Source organism: Equus quagga, chromosome 4 (genome assembly GCF_021613505.1).
Source record: "Equus quagga isolate Etosha38 chromosome 4, UCLA_HA_Equagga_1.0, whole genome shotgun sequence".
In the NCBI taxonomy this organism is placed as follows: Eukaryota; Metazoa; Chordata; class Mammalia; order Perissodactyla; family Equidae; genus Equus; species Equus quagga.
In genome coordinates this window covers 25,458,770-25,484,803 of record NC_060270.1, presented here as the reverse complement: position 1 = coordinate 25,484,803, position 26,034 = coordinate 25,458,770, and the positions used below count along the sequence as shown (strand labels likewise).

General features: G+C 42.8%; 1 protein-coding gene across 1 annotated transcript in view; it reads left to right on the top strand.

Annotated features, from left to right (window-relative positions):
- SLC12A8 (solute carrier family 12 member 8) overlaps positions 1-22,354 on the top strand; it is a 124,689-nt gene extending 102,335 nt beyond the window's left edge. The window contains exons 9-13 of the mRNA XM_046658815.1: positions 3,401-4,046; positions 14,582-14,679; positions 15,234-15,351; positions 19,278-19,338; positions 21,930-22,354. Coding sequence (XP_046514771.1) covers positions 3,401-4,046; positions 14,582-14,679; positions 15,234-15,351; positions 19,278-19,338; positions 21,930-22,092 — 1,086 coding nt within the window. The 3' untranslated portion in view covers positions 22,093-22,354. The remainder of the gene's footprint in view (positions 1-3,400; positions 4,047-14,581; positions 14,680-15,233; positions 15,352-19,277; positions 19,339-21,929) is intronic.
- The last annotated feature ends 3,680 nt before the right edge of the window (positions 22,355-26,034 follow it).

Genomic DNA, 26,034 nt, shown 5'->3' with positions numbered 1-26,034 from the left:
GCATTTCATATAGTTTTCATGTGTCACAAAATATTACTCTTTGTTTGTTTTTTTTTTCCCAGCTGTTTAAACCTGTAAACCGACTCTTAGCTCATGGGCATCCATAAACGGATGGTGGCCACATTTGGCCCATGGGCCATGGTTTGCAGACCATGTTTACTTCCTACATATGCATCTCTAATCAAAATAGTTTAATTTTCCCTGATTTTTAACTTTATGTAAATGTCACATGCTTCTTTCACTTAACATGATGTTTATGACATTCATCCACACTTTTGCCTGTAGCAGTAACTTGTTTATTATCATTCCTATATAGAATTTCCTCATTTGCTACAATTTATTGATTCATTCTGCTGTTGATGGACACTTGGGTTGTTTCCAATTTGGGACTATTACAGACAGTGCAATGAAGATTCTTGTACCAGTATACTGGTGCACTTGTAGGGTTCTTCCAGACTATATACCCATTAATGGAACTGCTAAACTGTCAAGTATGAACAGTCAGCCCTCAGTTATCTGCAGGTTCCACATCCACAGATTCAACCAACCTGGGATCGGAAGGCCCACGGATGGTTGCATCTGTACTGACCATGTATAGACTTCTTTTCTTGTCATTATTTCCTAAACAATACAGTATAACAACTATTTACACAGCATTTACATTGTATTAGGTATTATAAGTGATGTAGAGATGATTTAAAGTATATGGAAAGATGTGCATAGTTTATATGCAGATACTGAGCCACTTTATATAAGGGACTTAAGTATCCGTGGGTACAGTATTCGCAGGGCTCCTGGAGCCAATCTTCCATGGGTACCAAGGGATGACTGCATGTATTCACCTCTGACATAACGCCAAACTCTTTTTCCAAAGTAGTTGTGCTAATTACAGTCCTATCAGCAGTGGACAAGCATTTCTGTTCCTCTATATTCTTTTTTTTTTTTTTTAAAGATTTTATTTTTTCCTTTTTCTCCCCAAAGCCCCCCCGGTACATAGTTGTGTATTCTTCGTTGTGGGTTCTTCTAGTTGTGGCATGTGGGACGCTGCCTCAGCGTGGTCTGATGAGCAGTGCCATGTCCGCGCCCAGGATTCGAACTAACGAAACACTGGGCCGCCTGCAGCGGAGCGCGCGAACTTAACCACTCGGCCACGGGGCCAGCCCCATCTGTTCCTCTATATTCTTGCCAATATTTGGTATTACCAGACATTTTAATTTTTGCTAATCTGGTGGGTGTTTAATGGTATCTCCTTATGATTTTAATTTGCATTTCTCTGATTATTTAATGAGGTTGGGCATCTTTTATGTAGTTAATAGGCATTCTTTTGCTCATTTTTTTAGTGGGTTGTCTGTCTCCTAATTATTTTGTAGGAATTCTTTGTGCATTCTGGGTTACCTTTTGACAGGTATATGTGTTGCAAATATCTTTTCCCATTCTTGGCTTGTCTTTTTATGGTATCTTTTGGTGACAGAAGTTCACATTTGACTATTTGATCACTTTTCAACCTACCCTTATCAAAGTTCTGGCCTGGACCGCGTTTCCTTCAACTTACTTAGGACCCTTCTGAGTTCTCTTTAGTTCTACAGATTTACTTTATTCTTTGTAGTTTTCTTGTTAGAATTTGCTAAACAACTGTAGCAAATGTACCCAAAAGTGTAATTCTCAAAAACAATAAAAGTGTATTTTTACTCCTTTTCTTTTTAAAAAATAATTTTACTCTTAAGTTCTAGGTGAGGCGTTTCAGGTCAATAGGAGCTCTGATCCTCAGAGACTGAGACTGGTGATGACTTTGCTATCTTCATCCCGTAACTTCAAAGGTTGCTCTCTATTCCAGCCCTCAGTAAGCGGGAACACACCTGAAGGAACACATGTGGGAGGTTTACAGGTCAGATCTGCAAGTAGCTTCTATGGTTCCAGAGTGCTGGCAGTAAAGGAGGTGGGAGCAGTAGTTAAATCCTGTGTATCTCCTGAGGGCAGAGCTGACAATATTTGATGATGGAGAATGAGAGAATGGAAGAGGCATCAAGAATTTTGCTTGACTGAGCAACTGGAAGGACGAACTTGCAATTTTATGAGATGGTGACTGCAGAAGTAGTAGATTTGAGGGACAGGAGATTGGGGGGATCAGCAATTTGGTTTTGGACATAGTAGGTTTGAGATCCTATTGATGTCAACCAAAAATGTTGAGTAGACAGTTGAATATTTCCTTTTTTGTGTGTGAGGAAGATTGGCCCTGAGCTAACATCTGTGCCAGTCTGCCTGTATTTTATGTGAGATGCCACCACAGCTTGGCCTGACAAGTGATCCTAGGTCCCTGACTGGTCGTCTGCACCTGGGATCCAAACCTGTGAACCCCAGGCCTCCGAAGCGGAGCTCACAAACTTAACCACTATGCCACCGACTGGCCCCAACAGTTGAATATTTAATTCTGGATTCAGGGGAATGTTTCAGGCTAGAGATTCAAATTTTGGAATTGAGAGCAAGAAGCTGGTATTTAAAGCCATGAGCCTGGTTGAGATCACCTAGGAAGGGAGCATAGATAGAGAAGAGAAGTGGTCTGAGGATGGAGCCCTGGGCTGCTTGAAATGTAGATTTCAGAGAAATAGAGGAGCCAGGAACGGAGACTAAGAAGGAGCAGTCAGTGACGGGGAGACAAATTAGGAGAAGCTAGATGAAGAAAGTCTTTCAAGGACCAGAGAGTGATCATCTGGGTCAAATGTAGTTCTTAGGTCAAGGAAGATGAGGACTGAAAAGTGACTGTTGTTTGTGGCCCAGGAACTGTCAGTGACTGTGATGAATAGGTTCTGTGGAGTGACAGATTATATGAAGTTAGCACATTTTTCCACTCCTGTTCTCCTGAAGTTCACCATACCTACCTCCATTAATAACAGATATGTATAAATGTGTGTGTGTGAGCATGTGCATGTGTGTATGTTTAGTATCAAAATTCTCTCACCTCAGCCACCCATGATTCTGCTGTGTCTCCCAGGGTCTACCAGTCCCCTTAAGGTCATCTTTTCCATTATAGCCTGGGAAGAATCAACTTTGAACCTCTTTGATTTCCAAGGCTGGTGTTAAAACCCAACGAAAGACAAAATGAGAAGTATTTGGGAAGTCCAAGTTCTATAGTAATGCCCTACATTAATAGTTACTAATACAACTAATGCCTATGGTGTGTTGGGAGCCCACTGTGTGTCAGTGCCATGTCAAGCATTTTAGATGCACTAACTCTGATCTCACAATAACCCCATGAGTTGGATATTATCCCAAGTTTGTAGACAGTTATTAACACACCAAGAATCACATGGGAGAAGTGGCTGAGCCATTATGAGTTGTGTTTCTATCATATGTGATTTTCTTCTGAAATTTCATAGTCCTGCTGTTATTTTTGTTTCTGCAGAAAGGGCCAAATAAAACACCTGTATCTTCCATCTGCCTGACCAGCTTGGTGACCATGGCCTTTGTCCTTGTGGGTCAGGTGAATGTGCTGGCCCCCATCGTCACCATCAACTTCATGCTGACATACATCGCGGTGGACTACTCTTACTTCTCCCTGTCCATGGGTCCCTGCAGCCTCCCCCAGGTGCCTGAGTCAGGGCACAGGGAGGGCACGGAAGCTCTCCACTGCTCTGAGCATCTGCTGTTGGCGAAGGCTCCCAGCTATGGCTCTGAGAGCACTGCCCAAAGCCTCTCTGAGGGCACTCTGCTAGAATTCACCAAAGACATGGACCAGCTCCTCCAGCTAACAAGGAAGCTTGAGAGTAGCCAGCCCAGGCAAGGAGAGAGTGATGTGACGCTGGAGAGTCAGAAGGGGAAACGCAAGAAGGCCACCAAGCAAACCCTACAAGATAGCTTCCTCTTGGACCTCAAGTGCCCTGCTTCCTTCCCTACTGAGGGCTCTGATGGATTGCCCACTGCCTCCTGGCAGGGACAGGAGTCCTCCTGGAACAAGCAGAGTACCGGAAGTGAAGGGGATTGGCCTGGGGGAGCCTGTGGAGAACAACTTGTCCCTGAGCCAAGTAGCCTGCTTAGGCCAAGTGGAGAAGGTGAGTGCTTCGGAATCACACGGGGGCCTCCTAATTTGGGGTGACTACTGGTTACCTCACCTACCCAGTTATCACAATCCTCTTTCAAGTCCTTAGCTGGTTCACTTTCTGGCTGGGTTTAAAATCCTTGTTAATTTTGATATTTATTTTGAAAAGTTATATTTAGATATCAGCTGAATACGTAATTTGACTCTGTTATAGATAGTTGATTTTAAACAGAAATTTCTAACTACTCCTGTATGTTAGAGCTGAGAGCCACGGCTAATAATTGAATATTAATTTCATTTTGCTCAAAAATTAGCAGAGGTATAATGCCAACATGAATGACACCAGTTTCTCCTTTCAAGAGAAGTGGAAAAATGTTGTGGCAAACTGCCTGGCAAGGATTCAGTATGTTTTATCTGTGGAAGATGAATGTCCCAAACCAGGCAAGAGGGGATGGAGAGAAGGTGGCCAAAGGAGCATAGCTTTTCCTTGCTTTCTCAAATCTACAAAAAGAGACACAGAGAGACACTCTCAAAGAGAGGCTTGCAGAGCCTGAGAAATTCTGCGAGAAAGAGAAAACTCAGAATTTTTGAGACTTCCATATTCCAGGTGTTTTACCTACGTTATTTCATGTAATATAATAGATATTAGCCTTTTCCATCTTACGAATGAAGACCCTGAGGCCCAGTGGGGTCAGAGAGAAGTCTCAGAGCCAATGCTTTACACAGCTGGACATCGCAGCCAGGTCTGCCTGTATGTGAAACCCAGTACTTTCCTCTATTACCGTGCCCCTTGAGATCTGTACCGACAAGTGTGGGCAAAGAGGAGGAGACTGAGGGACATAGAAGGAGATGTCTAAAAACAAATGCTTTAGGTTCTCCCACACACCTGCTCTTGCTTCTTTGCTTCCAAATTGTTGGAAAGTTTTTAATGGTGGGGGCATTATTAAAATTTTAAAAATTATTTTATTTTTATCAAAGTAATAAGTGTACAGTTTAATAAGCCAAGTGGAATTAAAAGTCACATAATCAGAAATAGTAGTCCCCGCTCTTCTGTACTGTCCTTTTTCCCCTTCTCCACCTGCTAGTCCCACTCCCAGAAAATCCCACTTTCAACCAAAAAGTTTCTTTTTCTGTTAACCTTCATGTTACTAAATAATGTATTTGTATTGCTACTTCTTGATATGTCAGTTTCAGATATCACCTTTGGACTTTCTATTATGGTAAATGAAGATGTAACTCATTTATACCACCCTGACTTCTTATGCATTGTCAGCAGTGTAGTTCTATCATAGTTTTTTGCTTAGAAGCAAGTATTCATATTATTGTGATTAAGTAAATATTGCTTAACTCTGCACCATATATTATACTGTGATTACATTTGGTTTTTGTCCAACTTTTTCTGTTTCCTAGAGTTAATAATTGCCTTGGTTTTTTATTTGCTTGGTTTTCTGTCATCATTTTCCTCTAAATGCTCTGGCAGATGTGTCAAACACCTGTCAATGTTCTTTTCTAAATACTCGAATCCTTCAGACATCTATCATATCCATTTCTTTTTTTCCCTCTGTCCTGTGGCTCTCATCATATTCCACTCTAGACTCTGTTCTGTTGGCCTGCTACAAAGCTGTCATCTTGGAATTCCTCCCTTTATCACACTTCTGTGTCAAATTCAGGGAACAAGAGATTTCTTGGATACAGTATTATAGTAGAATTTTGTCCTTTTTTTTTTTTTTTTTTTTTTTGCTTACCCAGCGTTGAATGACCTCCCTATGTTTAAAGAATTTCCAATGTTATGAGTCCTGGTGGGAGGCAAGCAAACCTCTTACTCTCAAAGCTGAAAAGGTCAGATACGCAGTTTCCCAGCCTCTTCTGCAGCCAGAGTTCAGGCAGGAGACCAAGGCTCTGCTAATCAGAGGAACCCTCCTTATACCTGGAACTGGGGACTGGGAACCTGAAGGAATGGGAACTTTGAGGAGTTCTCTGGAAGCATCATGGTAGCTGCAGGGCGACTACATTCCTGCCTCCAGTGTCCAGGGCTTTCAGGGTCAGTGGGCTGGCTGCAGTGTCTACACCTTGGTGCTTACAGCATTGGTGTCCCCACTAGACTGCTCTGACATATAATTTTGAGTGTTGTCCCTGGCTGCATACCCCTGGACTTGATCCACTAGGCTTTCCAGCTATTCTTGCAGGGGAGGCTGGGAAATATCTTTTTAGCTGGTCATATTGCTGCTTCAACTGAAATTGTGTGTGTGTGTGTTTTCCTGAGGAAGAAGGGGACGTTGGGTAGCAACTATCACTCTGTGCCACAATTATCCTGTTTTTAATTTCCAAGGGCTCTTGTAACCTGATTTGTCGTTATCCTTTTTTTTTTTATTTGAACATCATCTCATTCTTGTTTCATGAGTACAGTGCCCTATCTTATCTCTCTGGTAACATCACTGATTCTCCCTTTAAAGTCTTTTTCTGCTCCTTTTACTGTCCTGTGTTCTCTGAGTTCTTTTCCCTTTGGCTTGGTCTTGCTCTCTCTTTTATATTGGAGCCTTTACTAAAATGTCTGTTGGTCTTTTGATTTCTTTTCTTACTTAGAAGTGAAGTACTACAAAGCTATTTAGAAGACCTGCACACCGGGCAGGGCTTGTTGAGGGGGGACACCTCACTGTCAAATGATTAGGGAGTAAGCTCACTTTTTCATGAGAGGACCCCACATGTGACTATCTAGAGGTTTTTCTGGGGGTTTTCAGTTCCTCCAGAGAAGAGTCCTTTAATCTCTTACCCGGGGGTCACCCTGATGGCTGCTTGCGTTCAGGGAGCTGAATGAGATAAGGGAGTTGGGGGCATCCACTGTTTAGGATATAGACTTTCATTTAATTCTCTGGTTTCCAGCTCTGTTCCCCTGCTCTTACTGTGCCTGGTGTCCCAAGTCCACGCACTCTCTGGTTTGATTTCTTCACAGGAAACTCCCCTTGGAGAGGGAGTGTGGCAAAGGAGGAGTTGTTACCTGCCTGCATGGGCAGAGGAAAGGGTCTTGGTGTCTAACTTTTTCGTATGCAACCAATCCCTTGCACCCTACCACTTCCCAGGGGCATACTACTTCCTGGTCCTGAACGTTGCTGGGGTCTACGGGGGTGTATTGGGCTTCTCCCTGCCAGCACCCTCTCTGTATGCCCTAGACTTCATCCTCCTCTGCTCTGCTTGGTCTGTTACCGCTCCTCTGTCACCTCTCCATCTTCCAAGACTTGTTTTTATCCCTTCTCTCATTCTCCTCGTGTTTGTGGGTTTATGCCTGTTTAATTCTTTTTCTGTCTTCTCAGTGGGTTTTCAGGAGAGATGAGTGGTCAGTTTGCAATGTTTAATCAATGAAGTGGTCGCTACTGAGTTGCCCAATCTTAGAAATTGACCTCTCCCTCTCCTCCATCCTTACTGCCCTTACCTTGGTGCAGACCCTCGTGATCTAGCACCCAGACTCTTGTGAAGTCTCCAACCTGGACTCCTGCCTCCAGATTCTTTCACATTCTTTTCCTCCTTCTCATTGTCCACTGAGTGATCCTCTAAAATAAAACTTTCATCATGTCTCTCTTACTTACAAACCTTAGCTGGACTCTAATACCTTCCGTTTAAAATCCAAGATCTTCAGTGTGATTTGCAAGGTCCTTTCCAATCCTGCCCTGACCTACCTTGCTGGCCCATGCACTGTGTGTCCCAGCTACACCCAGAAGCGCGCTCTAAGCACATCATGTTCTTTATTCCCTCCTGCCTTTGCGTACGCTGTTCTGCCTTCTCAAATTGCTTCACCTCCCCCTTCTCCATCTGGAAAAGTCCGATTTATGATTTATGATACATCTGACTTTTCAGACCATTTTCACCTCCCTCTTAGAAGGAGTCCCTGATTTCCTTTCCTGTGCAAGCATAACACTTAACTCACATGAATGTGTAGATAATTATCACATTGTTTTACACATTTAGATCACATTTGTTTACACATGTGTCTTCAGGCCTACTTGTCTGCCTGTCTTAAAGAAAAGAAGTTTTAGTTTCATTCCTTTGCCCCTAGACTGTGAGCTTCCTGTAGCCACAAACCATGTCTTTCTACCTTGTATTCATCACAATACTCCCACACAGTATGTGACACACGACAAACAGAGGCTACTTAAATGGAGGAACAATTGAAGAAATATTGGCTAAAAGATCAAATCATCGATCAGTAAAGTAGAATAGAAAGAGTTAAACTATTCTAAGAACCTAATCTTTGACAAACCAGGTGCCATAAAATAATGAGAACCAAAGCACTATTGAATAAATATTGTTGAGAGCATATGGACCAAAAAAATTAAATTGGGGCTGTATTTTATACCTTATATAGCCACAGATTCATTATTTATAACAGCTGTGCAAGAGAGATATTTCTGACTGTTGAAGGCATCATCAAAGACAAAAAGGAGCTGATTAAATAGAAATAAAAAACATTTGCACAACACTGTGTCACAGAAGGAAATAATTATTCTGACAAACACAACTGATAAAAGCATACCTTCCAAAGCTTATTATTTTTAAAAACAGGAAGGTCAAAATCCAGATTCCACTAAAGAAAGGTCAGAAGAGATGAATATGCAATTTAGATTTGAGAAATCAATGCCCAGACTCATTCATTGTTCATTCAACAAACTAACTTTTACTGTTAAGTGTTAAATATTGTTAGTAGCTAAATATAGCTAGTGTTTATCGAGTATGTCCCATGTTCCTAGCACTGAGATGAGCACTTTAACATGGATTATCTCATGTAAGCTCAGTTAGGCTTTGTTATTATCTTTGTACAGAGGCTTAGAGAAATTAAACACTTGCTTAGGATACGAGACAATCAGAATTCAAACCCAGGTCCATCTCACTTTAGAACCTGTTCTCTTAATCACTACACAAAGTGTATGCTGCTTGCTGTCAGCATATGTTGTGAACTAGGCCATGGTATTAATTAAATGAACACAAATTAAACCATCTTTAGGATATCATTGCTTATTTATTAAGCTGTCAAAAATTTAAATAAAATATAGCAGATATGTGGTAATCAGGTATATGCATACATTGCTGGAAACAGTGTCAATGGATTCATTCCTTCTGGATCAGTCAATTAAAGTTTCTCGACATTTTTGGTCATTATTTCTTCGAATATTTTTTCTTCCCCTTTCTTTCTCTGCCAACCCTGTGGGACTCTCATTACACATTAGTTGATACACTTGACATTGTCCCCCAGGTCTCTGAGACTCATTTCCTTTCTCTTCTACCTTTCCCCCTCTGTTCTTCAGTTTGGATAATTTCTATTGATCTATCTTCAAGTTCACTGATTTTTTTCTTCCACCATCTCAAATCTGCTGTTGAGGCCACCTAGTAAATGTTTTATTTCTGTTACTGTGCTTTTTATCTGCAGAATTTTCATTTGGATCTTCTTTTATGGTTTATATTTCTCTATTGATATTCCCTATCCTGAAAGTCATTGTCTTCAGATTTTCCTTAAGTCGCTGACATTGTATTTTTACTTAATTCTTTGTTTGTATTTATTATACGAGGTGCTTTGAAGTTTTTGTTTGCTGTACCCAACATATGGGCCCACTCAGAGTCAATTTCTTTGATTTCTTTTTTTCCTGGGCATGGGTCACAGTTTCCTGTTTCTTTGCATGTCTTGTAATTTTTGGTTGAAAACTGGACAATTAAGATAATATGTTGTGGCAACTCCTGATTCTGATGTGTGTTTCTGAGTTCTTGTTTGTTTGTTTTAGTAAATTGCCTGGATTTGAACTGTGGAATCTGTCTTCCCTGTGGTGTGTGGCTTCTGATGTCTTTACTCAGTTTTTTATTCTTATTTTAATTTTTAGCCTGGCCTCCCAGGGGTTTGCCCCTGTGTCTGCATGGCCCATAAGCCTTCCACTTTCTGCCAGTGGATCTGTGTGTGGGTTGGGAAGCAAAGTCAAAGATGCAGCCGGTTCTCCAGTCTCTCCTGGCTTTTACTTTTTTCCAGTTTCTCTTGGGTCTCCCCAGGCATAGGCATAGTTTTCCAGTTGGCCAGGAAAATGTGGGGAGCCTTAGTCCCTCTGTGGCTTTCTCCTTTCTAGAATCTTCCCTTTAAATTTCTGGCTGGTCCACTGCTCACCCTAGCTATGTCTACAACCTCAGGCTAACAAAGGTGAGGATTTTCCCCCTTCAATTTTCTACTCTCTCACCACATTTAGCTTATAAAGGCACAGGTTTTTTTCCCCCTGCTCCAAATCAAGTTTGCCCTCTCTGGTAGAAAAATTGCTGGTTTCTGACCAGCTCCATGCTGGTAAGAACTGGGGTGGGGATGGGAGCAGCCCAGACAAGAAGGCCACAGACTCTCACTATTCTTACCCTCAGCTCCAGCAGTTTTTGAAAAATAAACACTTCTCAACTCGTCTCCATTTGGTAAGTTTCTAGAGCCCTGAGTGACTGTTTTTGAGGATTTTGTCGAGTTGTTTACTTATTTCTTGTAGAAAGGATTCACCGACCTCTTCACATTGCCATAGCTGAAAGTCTCTCTAGTTCATTTTTTCTGGAGAATGATCTTTCAAGATGTAGCAAGAAATATAAAACTGTTTAATTGCCCTGACTTAGTAAATCTATTTGGAGGAACTGTCTATCAAGGAAACAACCCAAAACCAAACAACAAACCATAAAACGTGTACAAGATTGTCACAGCTGCATTGTTTGTGCTAATGACAAATTAGAAATAACTTAAATGTGTACCATTTGGAAAGTGGTTAAGCAAATTGTAGTATTAACATCATAAAATACTACCTAGACTTGAAGCATGATCTCGTGTGGACTGAATCGATGCACATTCCTGGTTCGTACATTCTAATTAGAACTATGTTTATTTAGTCTGATAACGATATGGTATGCATTTTCAGAGATGATTTAATATTTATTTTAAGTAAGTTCTATATTTTCTAATTTCTAGATTTTAAAAGGCAATTTAAGATTATGCATTATGTTTATTATATTTGATATTTTTAACATGTCAGATGCATGGCTTTATTTCCCTGTTTGTTTTGTGACTGAGGCTTGGTAAAGCTGCCTTCCTGGTTATTACTCTGGCATTCCTAACATGAGGAACTGTCCCCTTTCACCACCAGTCTGTAAGACTTGCTTCTCCCAGTGAAATCCTAGATAAGAGAAAAAAAGTCTTAGCCACTTAGGAAGGATTTTGGAACCAGAATTCCAAATCCAGAATTCTATTTGGAATTCAGAATTTTGACCAGTTGTCTGTATTGTCATACCTATTCAAAGTCATCGAGCATCCTTTCGTGAGTTCTCCCTTACATCTCGTGTATGAAACTGCATTGTGCCTGCCTGGAGGACCCACCCTTCCTACTACTTCCCCCTGAGTTCCTCAGAAAACACCCACACGCACACAATTCCCTTAGGTACAGTGTAATTGAGGTTGTACAAGGTCAAGATCAAGTGTGAAAGGGTGAGCTTAACGTGACAAATCTCAAAGAGGTAAAAATCTAAGTCCTTAACCAATAGTATTCCTTAATTACAAGGAGGGCAACTGTATTTCACTAAGCCTATGATTTAAAAAATGAATCATGCATTGGGCTTGTTAAAATTACACATTTAATTAATGGCAATCATAACAGTATTCCTTCTTTTAAAAAAAAGTAATAGCGCCATCAATTCAAGTCAATCATAAACATTGGCAGAGTTTATTTTAATCCACAATTCATAAGGAGAGCTTTATCGAGTACTTCCTATACACAAACTTATAAATGCCTAGATTTGGCATTTAGAGATATAAAAGATAGTCCTGGCCCTCTTTACGTATGGAGGTATGAAAGAGCACATGATGAAGGCACATATATGTTGAGAGGGTGAAGACTTCTCGGGGGCTAGGAGACTTTGTTCATACATTTAGTCACAGGTATGGAACATTTACTGCATTCCAGGCACTGTTCTAGGTGCTGGGGGAACATGCTGAATAGATGTGGACGGTCTCTGCTGTCACTGAGCTTGCATTCTAGTAGGGGAAGACACATAATAAACAAGCAAACAAATGTATACTGTAATGTCAGTAAGTGATAAGCACAATGAAGACAGAGTGGGTAATGGGATAGAGAGAGACAGGGGAGTGGCTGCTATTTCAGATAGGTTTGGCAGAAAAGATACCTCTGAGAAGGGGCTATTTTAGTGGAGAACTGAGTTGGATAAAGTAGTGAGCTATGCAGACATGTCAGGGGAGAGTTCCAGGCAGAGGCAATGGCGTGTATAGAGGTGCACGTGGGAAATGGGCTGGCAAATTGCAAGAACAGCAGAAGTGCAGCCGAGAGTGGAGAGGAGTGGGCCCGAGGAGAGAGGCAGGAGATGAGTACAATGAGGAGAGTGGAGGCCAGTGCTGTGTAGGGCCATCCAGGCCACATGAATGTGATAGGGGGGCATGGAAGATTCTAGCTTGGTGCTGCAATGATCAGATTCAGTCTTTAAGAAGATCACTGGATTTGTGAGGAATGGGTTGTATAGAAGCAAGAAAGGGAACTGAGGCCAGTTTGGAGGTATATTAATTAGGGTACATGCAACTGCTATAACAAATAATCAAAAATGTAGTGGTTCGAACACAATAGAAATTTATTTCTTACTTGAACTAAGAGTCTAGGAAGGGTGTTCCAAATCAGTGGGAGGCTCTCCTCCATGCATTGATTCATGGATCCAGGCACCTTCCATTGTTATGACTTCTCTATGCCCTAGGACCTTGCCGTGTGCAAAGTCAAGAGTGAGCTACCATTCTCAGAGTTCAGGCACAGAGAAGAGGCACACCTACTCTCTCAAAGACTTTGGTGCAGAAGTGGCACTCACCACTTCTGTTCACCTTCCATTGGCAAGGACTTAGTCACTTGGCTACACGTAGCTGCAAGAGATCCTGGGAAGTGTACTCCAGCTCTGGTCTCTGCTACAGGAGCACACTGTAGTAAATCAGATGAAAGATGAAAGCGACTTGAACTAGGATGGGAACAGTGGAGGTGGTAAGGAGTGGTCATATTCAGAATATATTTTGATGGTAGAATCAACAGGATTTACTGATGAAATAGATGTAAGTATGAGAAAGAGCGGAGTCAAAGATGAATTTTAGATATTTGAGTGAATGGTGGGGTGGTGTCATTTACTCAGATGAAAATATTGGGGAGAATGGATTTTGGCTTTAGCTATGTTAAGATTTGAGGTGCTTGTTAACCATCTAAAGGGAGATATTGAGAAGACAACTAGATATTCAAAACTTCAGTTCAAGGGAGATATGTACTTGGGATCATCAGTGTATGGATAGTATTTAAAGCTGTGGGACTAGATGAGACCTCCTAGGAGGGAGTACATATGGAAAAAAAAAAGAGTGCTGAGGACTGAATGCTGGGATACTCCAATATTTTGGGGTTAGAAGGAGGAGGCAAGCCAGCAAAAGGAACTGAGAAGAAGTGGCCAGTAAAATAGGAGGAAAATCAGGAGAGTGAGGCATCCTAGGAACCAGGAGAAGAAAATGTTTCAATAAGAAGGAAGGAAGTAATCATATGTATCAGGTGCTAACTGTAAGGTCAAGTAGGATGGGAACTGGGAGTTGACCATTGAATTTGAAAAGATACAAGTTATTGGCAACCTTAGAAAGAGTAGTTTTAGTGGAATGGTATATACAATCTTATAAGTGGGTTGAGGAAATAATGGGAGGTAGAGACCACAGGCAATTCTTTTCAGGAATTTTTCTAAAAGAGAGACAAACAAATAGGGCAGAAAACTAGGGGATGACAAGAAGTTATTTATTTAGATGGGAGAAATTACAGTGTAGTTGTATTTGATAGGGCTGATTCAGTAGAGGATGGAAAAATTGATGATGCAAAAGCAAAGTTTTTGAGTGGGACACAGGTAGAGGGATGGGCCTTCAGTAGGAGCTGGGGCTGTTCATCCACTGTAAAAGGAGGGAAGGCAGGAGAGGGTACAGATGCAAGTTGTAGATTTGGTGTAGATGTAGCTTGGTAGATTTGGTGATGAAAGGATAAGAAAGCTGTCTTTTGAGAGGAGATGTAGATTTGTTACATCGGGGAGAAAGAGAATGAGTTGACTAGGTATAAGATCACCGAGGAGCGCTGAAGTGTGGAAGAGGATGATATGTGCAAGGGAGCACAGATAGTCTTGGACCATGGAATCTAAGCTAGCTAAGAGGTAAAAGGGAGTGAAAACAGGAAGTAGGTGATGGAAAGCAAAAACACACTAGGGCGAGTTGACTGAAGGTCTCTCTGTGGACTATGAATAGTTGCAGTGGGGGAGAGCAGAGCAAATGAGAAAAAAAAGGAGGTGTTGGGCTGAGAGGAAATTAGAATCATGATTTCGGAGGTGGAAGATTACTGGTAAAGACAAGCCTCAAGTGTAGCCAAGGGAGTTAATGGTTGAGGTGAGTTGTCTTTTAGGCTGAGTTACAAAATTAGAGAAGAGGAGCTAATAGGTATTTGCTCGTAAAAATAGAAGAGGTAAATTTGTAACCAAGGATTTGGCTCATTTTTCTTTTAGATTTCTTCTTGAAGTCCAGGTTCCAGGAACAAGATGTCCAAGGGAGACCGACTTCTTTCTACACTCGCATGTGCAACCCCTGGGTCTCCCTGTTGGGGGTGAGTGACTTCATTTTGATCTCAGTTGTCCTTGAGGCATAATTCAGGTGTGTGATCTCTGGGTGGAGGGGTGGGGGTTGGGGGGGAGGAAAGAGTCTTAATTAGGAGCAAGGTGATTTAATTGACTATTATATTAGAATTTAGATGAGACTACATATGGCAAGATTACATTTAATGAACCAGTTATTTTAATCAATGATTTACTTTTAAAATAATCATTTGTGATAACCTCTGGGTCACCAGATTTCTGGGTACACCAAATTAGCGTAATTTCACTCTAATTTTTTTCTTATAGGGAGAAGTGGGACAAGGAGGTAGGATAGAATGTCTATTTATTGATAGTTTTGGCTAGAGAGTGCTTTCAGGAGTGTGTCTTCTCAAAAGCCTGCTTCAGTGTGGTTTTTTGAATTGTGAGTGAACTTCGGTTACTCAGACTTTTATGGTGATCAGAGGTGGATGAGAGGGACTCTGATTCCTTAAGGCCCCCCCTTTGTGGCTTGCTTACTGTGGGACACACCATCGGGTGACTTGCCCTTCCTGCTCTGTTTCCACAGGCAGTTGGGTCCCTTCTCATCATGTTTGTGATCCAGTGGGTCTATACCCTGGTTAACATGGGTGTTGCTGCCATTGTGTATTTCTACATTGGTCGGACCAGTCCAGGGCTTCATCTGGGTAAGCAGCCGAGCCATTCTGCCACCACCTCCCTTCTTCTCCTTTAGCATTCATTGAAAAAAATGTGTCGTGAACGCCTATCAAATGCCAACGCGCTGACTCAGATGTGAATCCCATTTCAAGTAGCTTACAGTCTAGGAGGAAAAATATGATGCACATAAATGACAACAAATAAAAGATAACAACTTACTATGAGGTTTATAAGACATGGGGAAGTAAAATGGGTGGTAACAATAGCGCAGGGGCCGGGAGGGAAGAAATGGAAATAGGCTGTTGTGAGTTTCTGATACTGTATGTGAAGTACTATATATCACGTAAAGGTAGACTGGGATAAGTTAAAAATTGTTTTGCTGAGTGAAAGAAACCAGACGAAAAGAGTTCATAGTGTATTATTTCATACGTATATGTAATAATTGAAAATGCAAACTAATCTATCATGACAGCAGATCAGTGGTTGCGCTTGGATGGGAGGCAGGCGTGTGGATGCCTGGGGGGGGAGATCTTATGAAGTGGCTTGAGGGAACTTTTGGAGATGATGGATATGTTCATTATCTTGCTTGTCGTGATGGTTTCACAGTGTATACCTGTGTCAACACTTACCAAACTGTACACTTTAAATGCATGCAGTTTGGTCTAAAAATATACCCTGGATTTGTTTTAATCAGCTATGGTAAGACATACACACACAAAATGGTTCTCATGAAGGGAGAAATTTATACTCACAGATCTCTAGAAACAGGAGGCACAGCATGCCGTGCAGGACCACATGGGGAAGGACGAGAGTTGGTCAGGAGGCAGAGGAGGAAGAGGGGAGAACGGGGCCCCGAACCTTTATTGGGGTTTTAATGGGAAGGAATGGGTGAGAGAGGGCAGGTAATTGAGCAAGCTTAGAATTGGATAGTTTGAACAATTTTGCCAGGCTCTGCACTATAGGGGTGGTCTCTAGTTGTTGGGTGCCCGGCCCTGGAGCAATTTAGGCAGGGGAGGATTGGCGTGGTGTGCTAGAGTTTGATAAAGGAGGTGGTCGGGGGCGTGGGCTCTGGACTGGCTGGTGCTCACAGGGGAGTTATTTGCTATCTCTAGGAAGTACCACCTCCAGAATCAAGGCCCCAAATGCTAGAGCATCAAGAATACAGAAAGTAAGAAAATATAGTCAGTACTCTGTTATTGCATGTCAGTTATTCCTCAGTAATAAAGGTCTTTAAAAAATACATTTGAGGGGCCAGCCCAATGGCATAGCAGTTAAGTTCACACGCTACACTTTGGCAGCCTGAGGCTCCCAGGTGTGGACCCACACACCACTTATCAAGTCATACTGTGGCAGGCGTCCCACATATAAAATAGAGTAAGATGGGCACAGATGTTAGCTCAGGGCTAATCTTCCTAAGAAAAAAAAAAATACATTTGAGAGCCAGCCCCAGTGGCCTAGCAGTTAAGTTCAATACACTCTGCTTAGGCAGCCAAGGTTCGGTTCCTGGGTGCAGACCTACACTGCTCTGTTAGTGGCCATGCTGTGCTGGCAGCCTACATATTAAAAAATAGAGGAAGATTGGCACGGATGTTAGCTCAGGGTGAATCTTACTCAGCAAAATAACAACAATAACAACAAAAAACATTTTGAGAGCCCTTTTCAACAAAATTCTACGATGCCCCAACTTAAAATGAAGCAATTGGTTTCAAGTCCTAAGTAAATCAGATGAACCCTAAAAATCTAGGCAAACTGAAAATAAAGTCTTCAGAATTAGAATACTCTGATGTGTATTTTTGAAAGAAATGCACTTTAAACACTTTAAATCACACGTACATTAAAAATAATGCTTTAGGGGGCTGGCCCAGTGGTACAGTGGTTAAGTTCGCACGTTCTGCTTCTCGGCGGCCTGGGGTTCATCAGTTCTGATCCCGGGTGCAGACATGGCACCATTTGGCAAGCCATGCTGTGGTAGGCGTCCCACATATAAAGTAGAGGAAGATGGGCATGGATGTTAGCTCAGGGCCAGTCTTCCTCAGCCAAAAGAGGAGGATTGGCAGCAGATGTTAGCTCAGGCTGATATTTCTCAAAATAAATAATGCGTTAGAAAAAGTCATGCTAAGAAGAGGTCCTCGTGTCAACTAATTTGTGTGTGCATGTGTGAGGAAGATTGGCCCTGAACTAACATCTGTGCCAGTCTTCCTCTATTTTGTTTGTGGGATGTCACCACAGCATGGCTGATGAGCCATGTGTAGGTCTGCACCCAGGATCTGAACCCTGGAACCCTGGGCCACCAAGGGTTCACGGAGTGTGTGAACTTAAGCACTACACCACCAGGCCGGCTCCCCATATCAGCTAATTAATGGATAGAATATATTTTAATTAACATAATGATTACATCACTAATCACTGATGTAATCTGAATTTCTTAGGAGTTAGTTTGATGTTAAAAAATTTTAGTATTTCCCAGAAATCTATTCACAGAAAGTATGAAATCAAATTTCAGGCCAAACTTCATCTAAAATTTAGGTAATTTAGAATCTTTGTTGTTGTTAGTGCCTTTGAGGCGCTTCCGACTCCTAGCGACGCTGTGTCCAGCAGAGCGGAACCCTACCCCGCCTTTGTCACCATCTGCTCATCTTCCGGCATTCTATCAACCAACACTCCACTGCTATTCATAGGGTTTTCATGGCCAGTTTTCTGGACGTGTGTGGCCAGGTCCTTCTCCCTAGTCTGTCTAGTCTGAAAGCTCTGCTGAAACCTGTCCACCTTGGTGACCCCACTGACGTTTGAAATACCGGTGGCACAGCAACAGCAGCCACCACAGTGTAACAACCAAGAGACAGGTGCTGTGGTTCCCTAACCAGAATACGAACCTGCGTCACAATGGTGAGAAGGCGGACTCTTAACCGCTTGACCACCAGGGTGATTTAGAATCTAAGTGATCACAAATAAGTAGGGTCAGTTAATAAAATGTTTGTGTTTATTTTCTTCCTTTTGAGAATCTCAAAATACATTAGGAATCTCCTCTTTGTGACTGCAAGTTTTAATGCGAATCTAAAATTTATCCTTCCTTTAACCATAAGAATCCTAAGTGAGACTGAGTAAATACATGTTATCAGTTACATATGTTGACGTTAGCCAAGATTTTAACACAAACCTCTGAAAACAATGCTAACTTCCTGATCATACATTGAACATTATCTAATTAACCAATTTTCAACCCACCATTTACATATATACATATATTTGGTAGAATGAGTATGCATAATTTGGAAATGCATTTTATAAAGTTACATTTAATTCGGTTTCCTGAAGTTATATATAATTTATTGTGTGTTTTTTAAAAGCCACACCAAAAGAGATGGGTTTTTTTTAAAAAAAGTTGATAAACGCTCTTCTGATTGTGGTGTCTGTTTGGCCAGGATCAGCATAGTCTCACTTCACACTTCAGCTCTAGCCCTTCTGCATGTTGAGCGCTGGGATGCACTTAACAAGTGCCGGGTCCTGTGCGTGTTGTGCTGTGAGCGTCACGAGGATGGAAAAGACGCGTTTCCTGTCCTCGAAGCGAGTATGGTCGCGTAGGGGACTTTATAGCATGTATTTAACACATATTAGTATGAATCTAAGAAAAAATTATGATTAAAATTTTTTTTAATTCCCCAAACTGAGGTTAGCAAGTCTTCTGCTTTTTTCTCTATAGCACTATATTCAGTTTCTGCAATTTTGGAGTTTAGAAATAAATTTTTGGAAACTACATACAAGTATGAAGTCCTTAGCAGGCCACTGTCAGAGAGTGTTATAATGGATGTTGTTTGGTTAGACTGAAAAAGGAAAGAAACCCATTGGGCTAATTCTGTGTGTGTGTCAGGAGGAGTATATCCACCCTATTAAAACTGGGATTCTAAATGCGTACGTAGAGCCTTCATCAATATTTATGTATATGTCTTCCCTGCAGGATCAGCCTCCGGCTTCAGCTTTTTCAGATGGATGAGGTCTCTTCTGATCCCTTCCTGCAGGTCTGTGCCAATCTGGGGCCGGGACCGGGGCGGATGAGTGCCCCGCAGCCCTGGGAGTGCTAAGGGGTGTCCCATTCCTAGCTGGGCTTGGTGAATTGTGTGGGAAGCTGACAACTGAGAACCTCGAGGAGACTCAGACACTCCTGCTCACTGCCCTGTACCACCCAGCCCCCAGCCTCAGCAATTCAGAAGCTTCCTCTGGCCCATGTCCTCTTCGCTTCTTATCCTCAGGAATCATGAGGAGAAGCTTTATTTAGAATCTGATTGCTGGTGATAAGGGAACTACTCTCAGTGAGTTCACGGTCTAAGACACACAAGCATCACTGCATAATCGTACACAAGACTAAGGCCAAAAGGACTCCTATTCTTCCATCTCAAGTCAGAGGTAGTTGACATGACTGTATTGGCGAAACTGCAGAGGCCAAGACCAGAAAGAGAGGAGAGATCCTGGAGGATTTCTGTGGGACCTCCATGTTCAAATACACAAGGAGAGGGAAGAACACACTTTCCTGAGACACAGGAGAAGGCCTCAGAGGGAACATAAGAGTTCATGAGTGCCCTAATCTCTTTCCTCCTCCGCCACCCTTCCAGTGCCAGTCCTTCCTCCCCTTTGAAGGCCTCAGGACTCCGAGGAGTTACTTCCGTCCCCTTTCAACATCAGTGAGGAGCCAAAGCTGCAGGCTGGGAAACGCCAGGCAGAACCCAACCAAGTGTTTATTTGGTTTCATCTTGTTGGTTTGTTTTTGAAACTCTAGATGTCTGGGTTGCACTTGCCAATCTTTCCACCTCCCATGCCCACACATTGCTCATGGATTAGGAGACCCTTTCCCCTGATCCCAGATGGAAGTTCAATATATTTTTTTTCCATTTTTTTCTTATGGTAAAATACTCATAATATGAAATTTACCATCTTAACCATTTGTAAGTGTGCAGTTCAGTGGTATTAGGTACATTCATATCGTTGTGCAACTGTCACCGCCATGCACCTCCAGAACTCTTCATCTTGCAAAACAGAAACTCTATCCCCATTAAACAATAACTCCCCATTCCTCCCTCCCAAGAATCTTTTTTAAGACAGCTCTTTATAAGCACCAGTCTGTTCAAGTTGGCACAAGAAATGAAACCTTGGTGCTAGAGCCTGGGATGATGAAGACAAAGGAGCGGGTGCTATGAAAACCAACCGGGAGAGGGCTGAGGGGAGGGTGGGGGGGAGCACTCCCTGCCATCTGCTTGGAAGCTGGGCTGAAAGGCCTGTTTGGAGCTGTAGGAGGGATGGGGTCACCTTTCTGCCTCTCTTCCAGTCTGAGCCACCAGGTTGGGTGACTCAGGTCACAACACGCCTGCACTGGTCTCTTTGCTCCTACCACATAATCTTGAGGAAGAGTTGAGTTTAAGTGGAATAGATTCTGTGTAGAATTTGCCTACAGATTCTGGAGCTGCAAATGGTATGTGGTTGAGAATTTTTGGCCTTGCCTGATGTACAGGAATATTTTTAGGCATTTCTGGTTTCAAAGCCTACAAATGGCCATGGGAGATCGCTGCTCCTTATGGTGCACTTTGAATTCCTGGAATTTCACCTCGGAGGTCACTGTGGTGCTATGTAGAAAGAAGAATGTATTAGGAAGAGAATTATTCTTAGAAAAGGATAGTACTTTGGTTGAAATAGAACCCAGTCCACACTATTCATAGCTGTGTGGGCTCGTGAAGTGGGTGGTGGATGCCTCAGCTAACTCTCAACCCCAGACTTGCTGGCCTCACCTTGCTGACTCACCATGGCCGTTGACTGGTGTTTTGTGGTGGTTATTCAGGAGGGTTAAAGGACCAAGAGATGATGACTCATGTTAGAGTAGAAATTGGTAGCTGCATTTTCTATTTCGTAGTTTTGAGTTTTTTTCCACCCCCTAGCCCCAGATGCTCTTCAAAACCGAAGACAAATAATATTTTGTGTTGGGGCAATGAAATTTGGCTATGTTACTTCCTCTGTTCCACTTACGGTTCCCCAATTATGTGAAATTAAGCCTGACCCTCAGAAGGCCTTCTTTCCCGAAGTCCCAGCAACCGCCCAGGTGATAATTCTTAGGCCATTTTAGACTAGACAGTGAAGTATATTATTTCCATGAACTCGGAAGAATGCAGTGGTTTCACCTTAAAGCATTAATGAAAAAAGTGCATTCGAAAAAACACTTACGTGTTGACTGGTATGGCATTTTTGTCACTTCCTAATCTTACTTCTTGAAGATTCAATCTTTACAGAAGTTAATTTGTTTCCCAGAAAACCTCAACCTATCTAATTTAGCTATGTTCTCATCAAGCAGCTGCAAGGCCTTAGTCATGTGACCCTGAATTTCTGTAACAGGACGTTTTTCCAGAGTCAGTTGAAACTTTCTGCTTCAGTTCCACAGATTTATAACATTAGATTTCTAATGTTTCTTTCTTTTTTTTTTTTTTAAAGATTGGCACCTGAGGGGCCGGCCTGGTGACGCAGTGGTTAAGTTCACACGTTCCACTTCGGCGGCCCAGGTTCGCCGGTTGCGAACTTGGTAGCACTTGGTCTTTCCTTCTGATCATCCTTTGTGTTTCTCTCACCACAGGAGCTTGCGATGCCCCCAAGAGCAGATAATTTTGGCGCCGTCCCTAGCTAGGGTTGACATGGAGATGACTCAGCTCACCCAGGAGAATGCAGACTTTGCCACCCGGGATCGCTACCACCACTCCTCCCTTGTGAGTCGGGAGCAGCTGATGCCTGAGTATTAGAGTACTGAGCCCTCAGTACTAGGCAGCCCTAGGACCCTCTTCTCTTGGAGCTGTCGAGTGTACAGTGGACCCAAATCCCAGAACTTTTGTGGAGCTGGTTATCCCCCGTAAGAAGCTCAAAGATCTGTCCTCCCACTGCCATTTTGGGCCATGGAAATCTGCATTTGTGTCTGCAGCAACACGTGTAACCAGGGTAACGGCTGAAGAGCTCCACGTGGACACCAACAGTTGCAGGTGTGGAGAACCGGACCAGATTGCTTGTTCTGAGGGCCGCAATAAATAGTTATTTTAAATGTTATTTTATTGTTTATTTTTTGAATAAATAATATGCTCCCATGGTTCCAAATCCCAAAGTATAATCATATATATAGTGAAAAATCTCCCTCCCATTCTTATTCCCCATCTCTTCAGTTCCCATCTCCTGCCCCAGAGGTAACCACTGTCCTTATATATACTTCCAGCATCTCTTTGTGGAATGCAAGTAAATAGGAATGTGGATTATTATTACTCCCTTTTTATACACAAAAGGTAGTATATTGTACATGTGTTCTGCACTTTGCTTTTCCTCTTAGCTTGGAGGCATTTCCATATCAATACATACACAGTTTCCTCATTATTTCTCATTGTATGAGTGTGCTATAATTTATTTCATCAGTTCCACAATGATGGCATTTGGATGGTTTCCAGTCTTTTGCTATTACAATCAGTTCTGCAGTGAATAATCTTGTACATATGTCCAAGCATAAAGTTATATCTGTAGGATAAATTCCCCTAAATGGAATCGCAAGATCAAAGGGTACATGCATTTGTAAGCTATTATTGTTTAGTGCAAGTCTTTCTAATGAGAAACTTAAATATCCATGAATTACCTAGCGGTGACTCATGTTCTCAAAGCATTTGTGGTCCCCAGCTCTCTGAGCACCTTTGCAGCTGTTTTGCGGTATGAACGCCTGAGGGGACAGGACGATTTTGGTTCCTCTATGAGCTCAGTGTGACATTCATCACAAGTGGCCAGTCCTGGGGGCCATGGCAGTGGCTTCCCCCGGATAAGGTCAGCACGTGGCCCAGAGTCAGTGGTTTTACCACTGAGCCATGGGGGAAATCCTATTGGGTCAGTTCTGACCTCCGTCTTCTGTTGTGTGGATTCTCAGAAGTCAGGCTGCTGAGAACCACCTGGGAGGCTTGTTAAAAGTGCAGATTTCTACAGCTCACGCGCAGACTTTTTATTCGGTGGGTTTGGGGGAGAGTCCTGGACTTCCCATTTTTAATGAGACGAGTGCCTCAGGAGATTCGGCGTGGGAGATCCTTGGACCCCATTTTGAGGAACACTGACCTGTTGGATGGAACGGGCTTAAAGCGAATCGGGGGGTGGGACGGTCATGAGGGGCCAGTTGGCTCTTAGCGTCTCTCCTAGAAAATGAGATCTAGTTTATGATTACTCTTCACAATGAGATCTAGTTTATTAGTACTGTTTATGTACTGTTTTGGTCAAATACCAGACTTCGGAACATCATTAGAAATGACTTAAAGAAAGCAAACTGAGTGAACAATAGTCCTGTGGGAAAGAGAAACGTCGTTAAAGACGGACTGTGTTCCTGAAGGCTTGAGTTGGTGATCTCTGAGGACACTTGTTAAGAAGAAGCTGCACTAGTTTCCTGTGGCTGATGTAACAAATAACACAAACCAAGTAGTTTAGAAACAACAGAAATTTATTCTCCCACAGTTCTGGAGGCCAGAGGTCCAAAATCAGTATCACTGAGCTGAAATCAAGGTGTTAGCAGGGCCATGCTCCCCTCCAGGGGAGCTCTCTCCCTGGGGGAGAATCCCATCCTTGCCTCTTCCAGCTTGCGGTGGCTGCGGGCATTCTTTTACTTGTGGCCACATCACTCCCATCCTCAAGGCCCCTGGTCACATGGCCTTCTTTGTGTGTGAAGTCGGTCTCTGCCCCCGTCTTATAAGGATACACGTGATTGCATTTAGGGTCCCCCAGATAATCCAGGATCGTCTCCTTATCTCAAGAGCCTTGACTAATCACACCTGCAAAGGCTGTGCCAAATGAGGTAACATTCACAGGTCCCAAAGATCGGGATGTAGATACCTTGTGGGGCACCATTTTTTGGTCTACCACAGAAGCCATTGCTAATTCTGCTTTTGTGAATTCTGGATTACAAGCTAAAAAAGCAACTCCTCTGAAAAACGTGGTGCTGAGTTTGAAAACCATACCTAGCAGAAGATTCCAGTATCCAGGGTGAGAACTTCCCCAGCATGATTAATTTTATGGAAATGAGTATGAGAAGGATGGGGTATGATAAAGAATTCCACCATTCTACTTGGTCCTGGGGATCCCCAAACGAAGAGCTCCGAGTCTAGTGTGGGAGGCAGGTGCTAAATGTGCTGAGCCTTTAATTAGGTCCAAAAATCTTATATTTAACCAAAACTATTTTGTGTAATAAAAATAGTAATCAGTAAAGCAGTAATTAGGTCTTAGTCGGGGACCCCCAGAAAGCAGAAGTTTATGTGCAGCTGCTTTCCCGGGGGTGCATCCAGGAGGCAGGAATGAGAGAAAAGAGGAGTGGAGCAGGGAAGGAGGCATGTCATTGAGTTAGTGACCCCTCAGTGTCATGTACTCTGTAGCTTAATCTCGAGGGACCCTACTGAGAGACGATAGGAAAACTTGTGTCTCAAGACCCCCTTGGAGCAGGAGGAAGGGATGACAATTCATCCACTGGTTCCTGTTTCCCAGAGTCAAAGGTCAGCCATGAGGGGCGTTACCCTCCCTGCACTTGTGATTGGCACTTGCGTGAGTACCTAGTGAGCTCTGCAGCGAGCGGCTACTCTGTGGGCACAAGGCGCCATTGGGTTTGTCTGCATGAAATTGGCTGGAGCCCAGCAGAATTGGTTGCTGCAGTGGTGGCTGAGATGGAACAAGTGGCCTTGGCCCCAGAGATGGGTGGGGCAGAGAGGCTCTGAAGTGGTGTCATAGAGGTGTCATATACAACCCATATATTGACAAAGGCCAGTAGTAAGTACAGGTTGTCAGAAAGATGAGACACAGATATCACTAGATCATTTAGATAGAGTTTACTTATCTAAAGGATGCTCAAAAATGTCAGCACAGTCAGGATATATGGCAGTGAGGCTAGCAACCTTTGCTAAAATGGACTGAGGGGCAGATTCCTGGCCTAAAGGTTTTACCAAGGAGTGCACAGTGGTAGGTGAGAATGTCTGAATGATTTAGAATCGTATCAGACCTTCTGGGACCATGAATGTCCCCCTTCGGGCCATGCTATCAATTTATCCATCCAATGATCCATCCATTCACCCATCCATCTGTCTACCTACCCACTCACCCACTGACCCATCCATTCACCCACCCATTCATGGCTGGAACAACTTTACCCGTGCCTGAGACCATCTCACCTGAGCCAGGTACACCTCACCAATCTCAAAGCTTTATAATGTAAAAATATGATCACAGGCCATTCAGGCAGAAATGAACTCAGCCACCATCTTCAAACTTTTAGAGTCAGTACAGCCCAATTCTAGAGCATTCTTGAACTTGGGGCTGGTACCCAGAACAGGGGTCATTTTCTCAGATGTTTCTGAGAGTCATGCTAACAAGTCCTCCAACCTACACAAGAGGTGCATCCTGCACAAACAATTATAAATCATTGTGGAAGTTTGAGGTTCAGGATTCCATCAGTCTCCCCTCCAGGTTTCTGACTAAGGGAGTCTATTGAAGGATGGGAAACAGTGTGCCAGTTTATGTATTACTACCTGGACAAGGGTGCAGGAGCTGCAGTGGAGAATGCAGCTGAGGTCAGAAGGTTGAAGCAAGGCCTGTAGTGTCTAACCTTCTTCCTCTTGAGTCTAAGAATCCACTTCCAAAGACCCTTGGAAGAGGAGCTGGAATCAAGAGGGGGAATGACCAGTTGGTCTCAT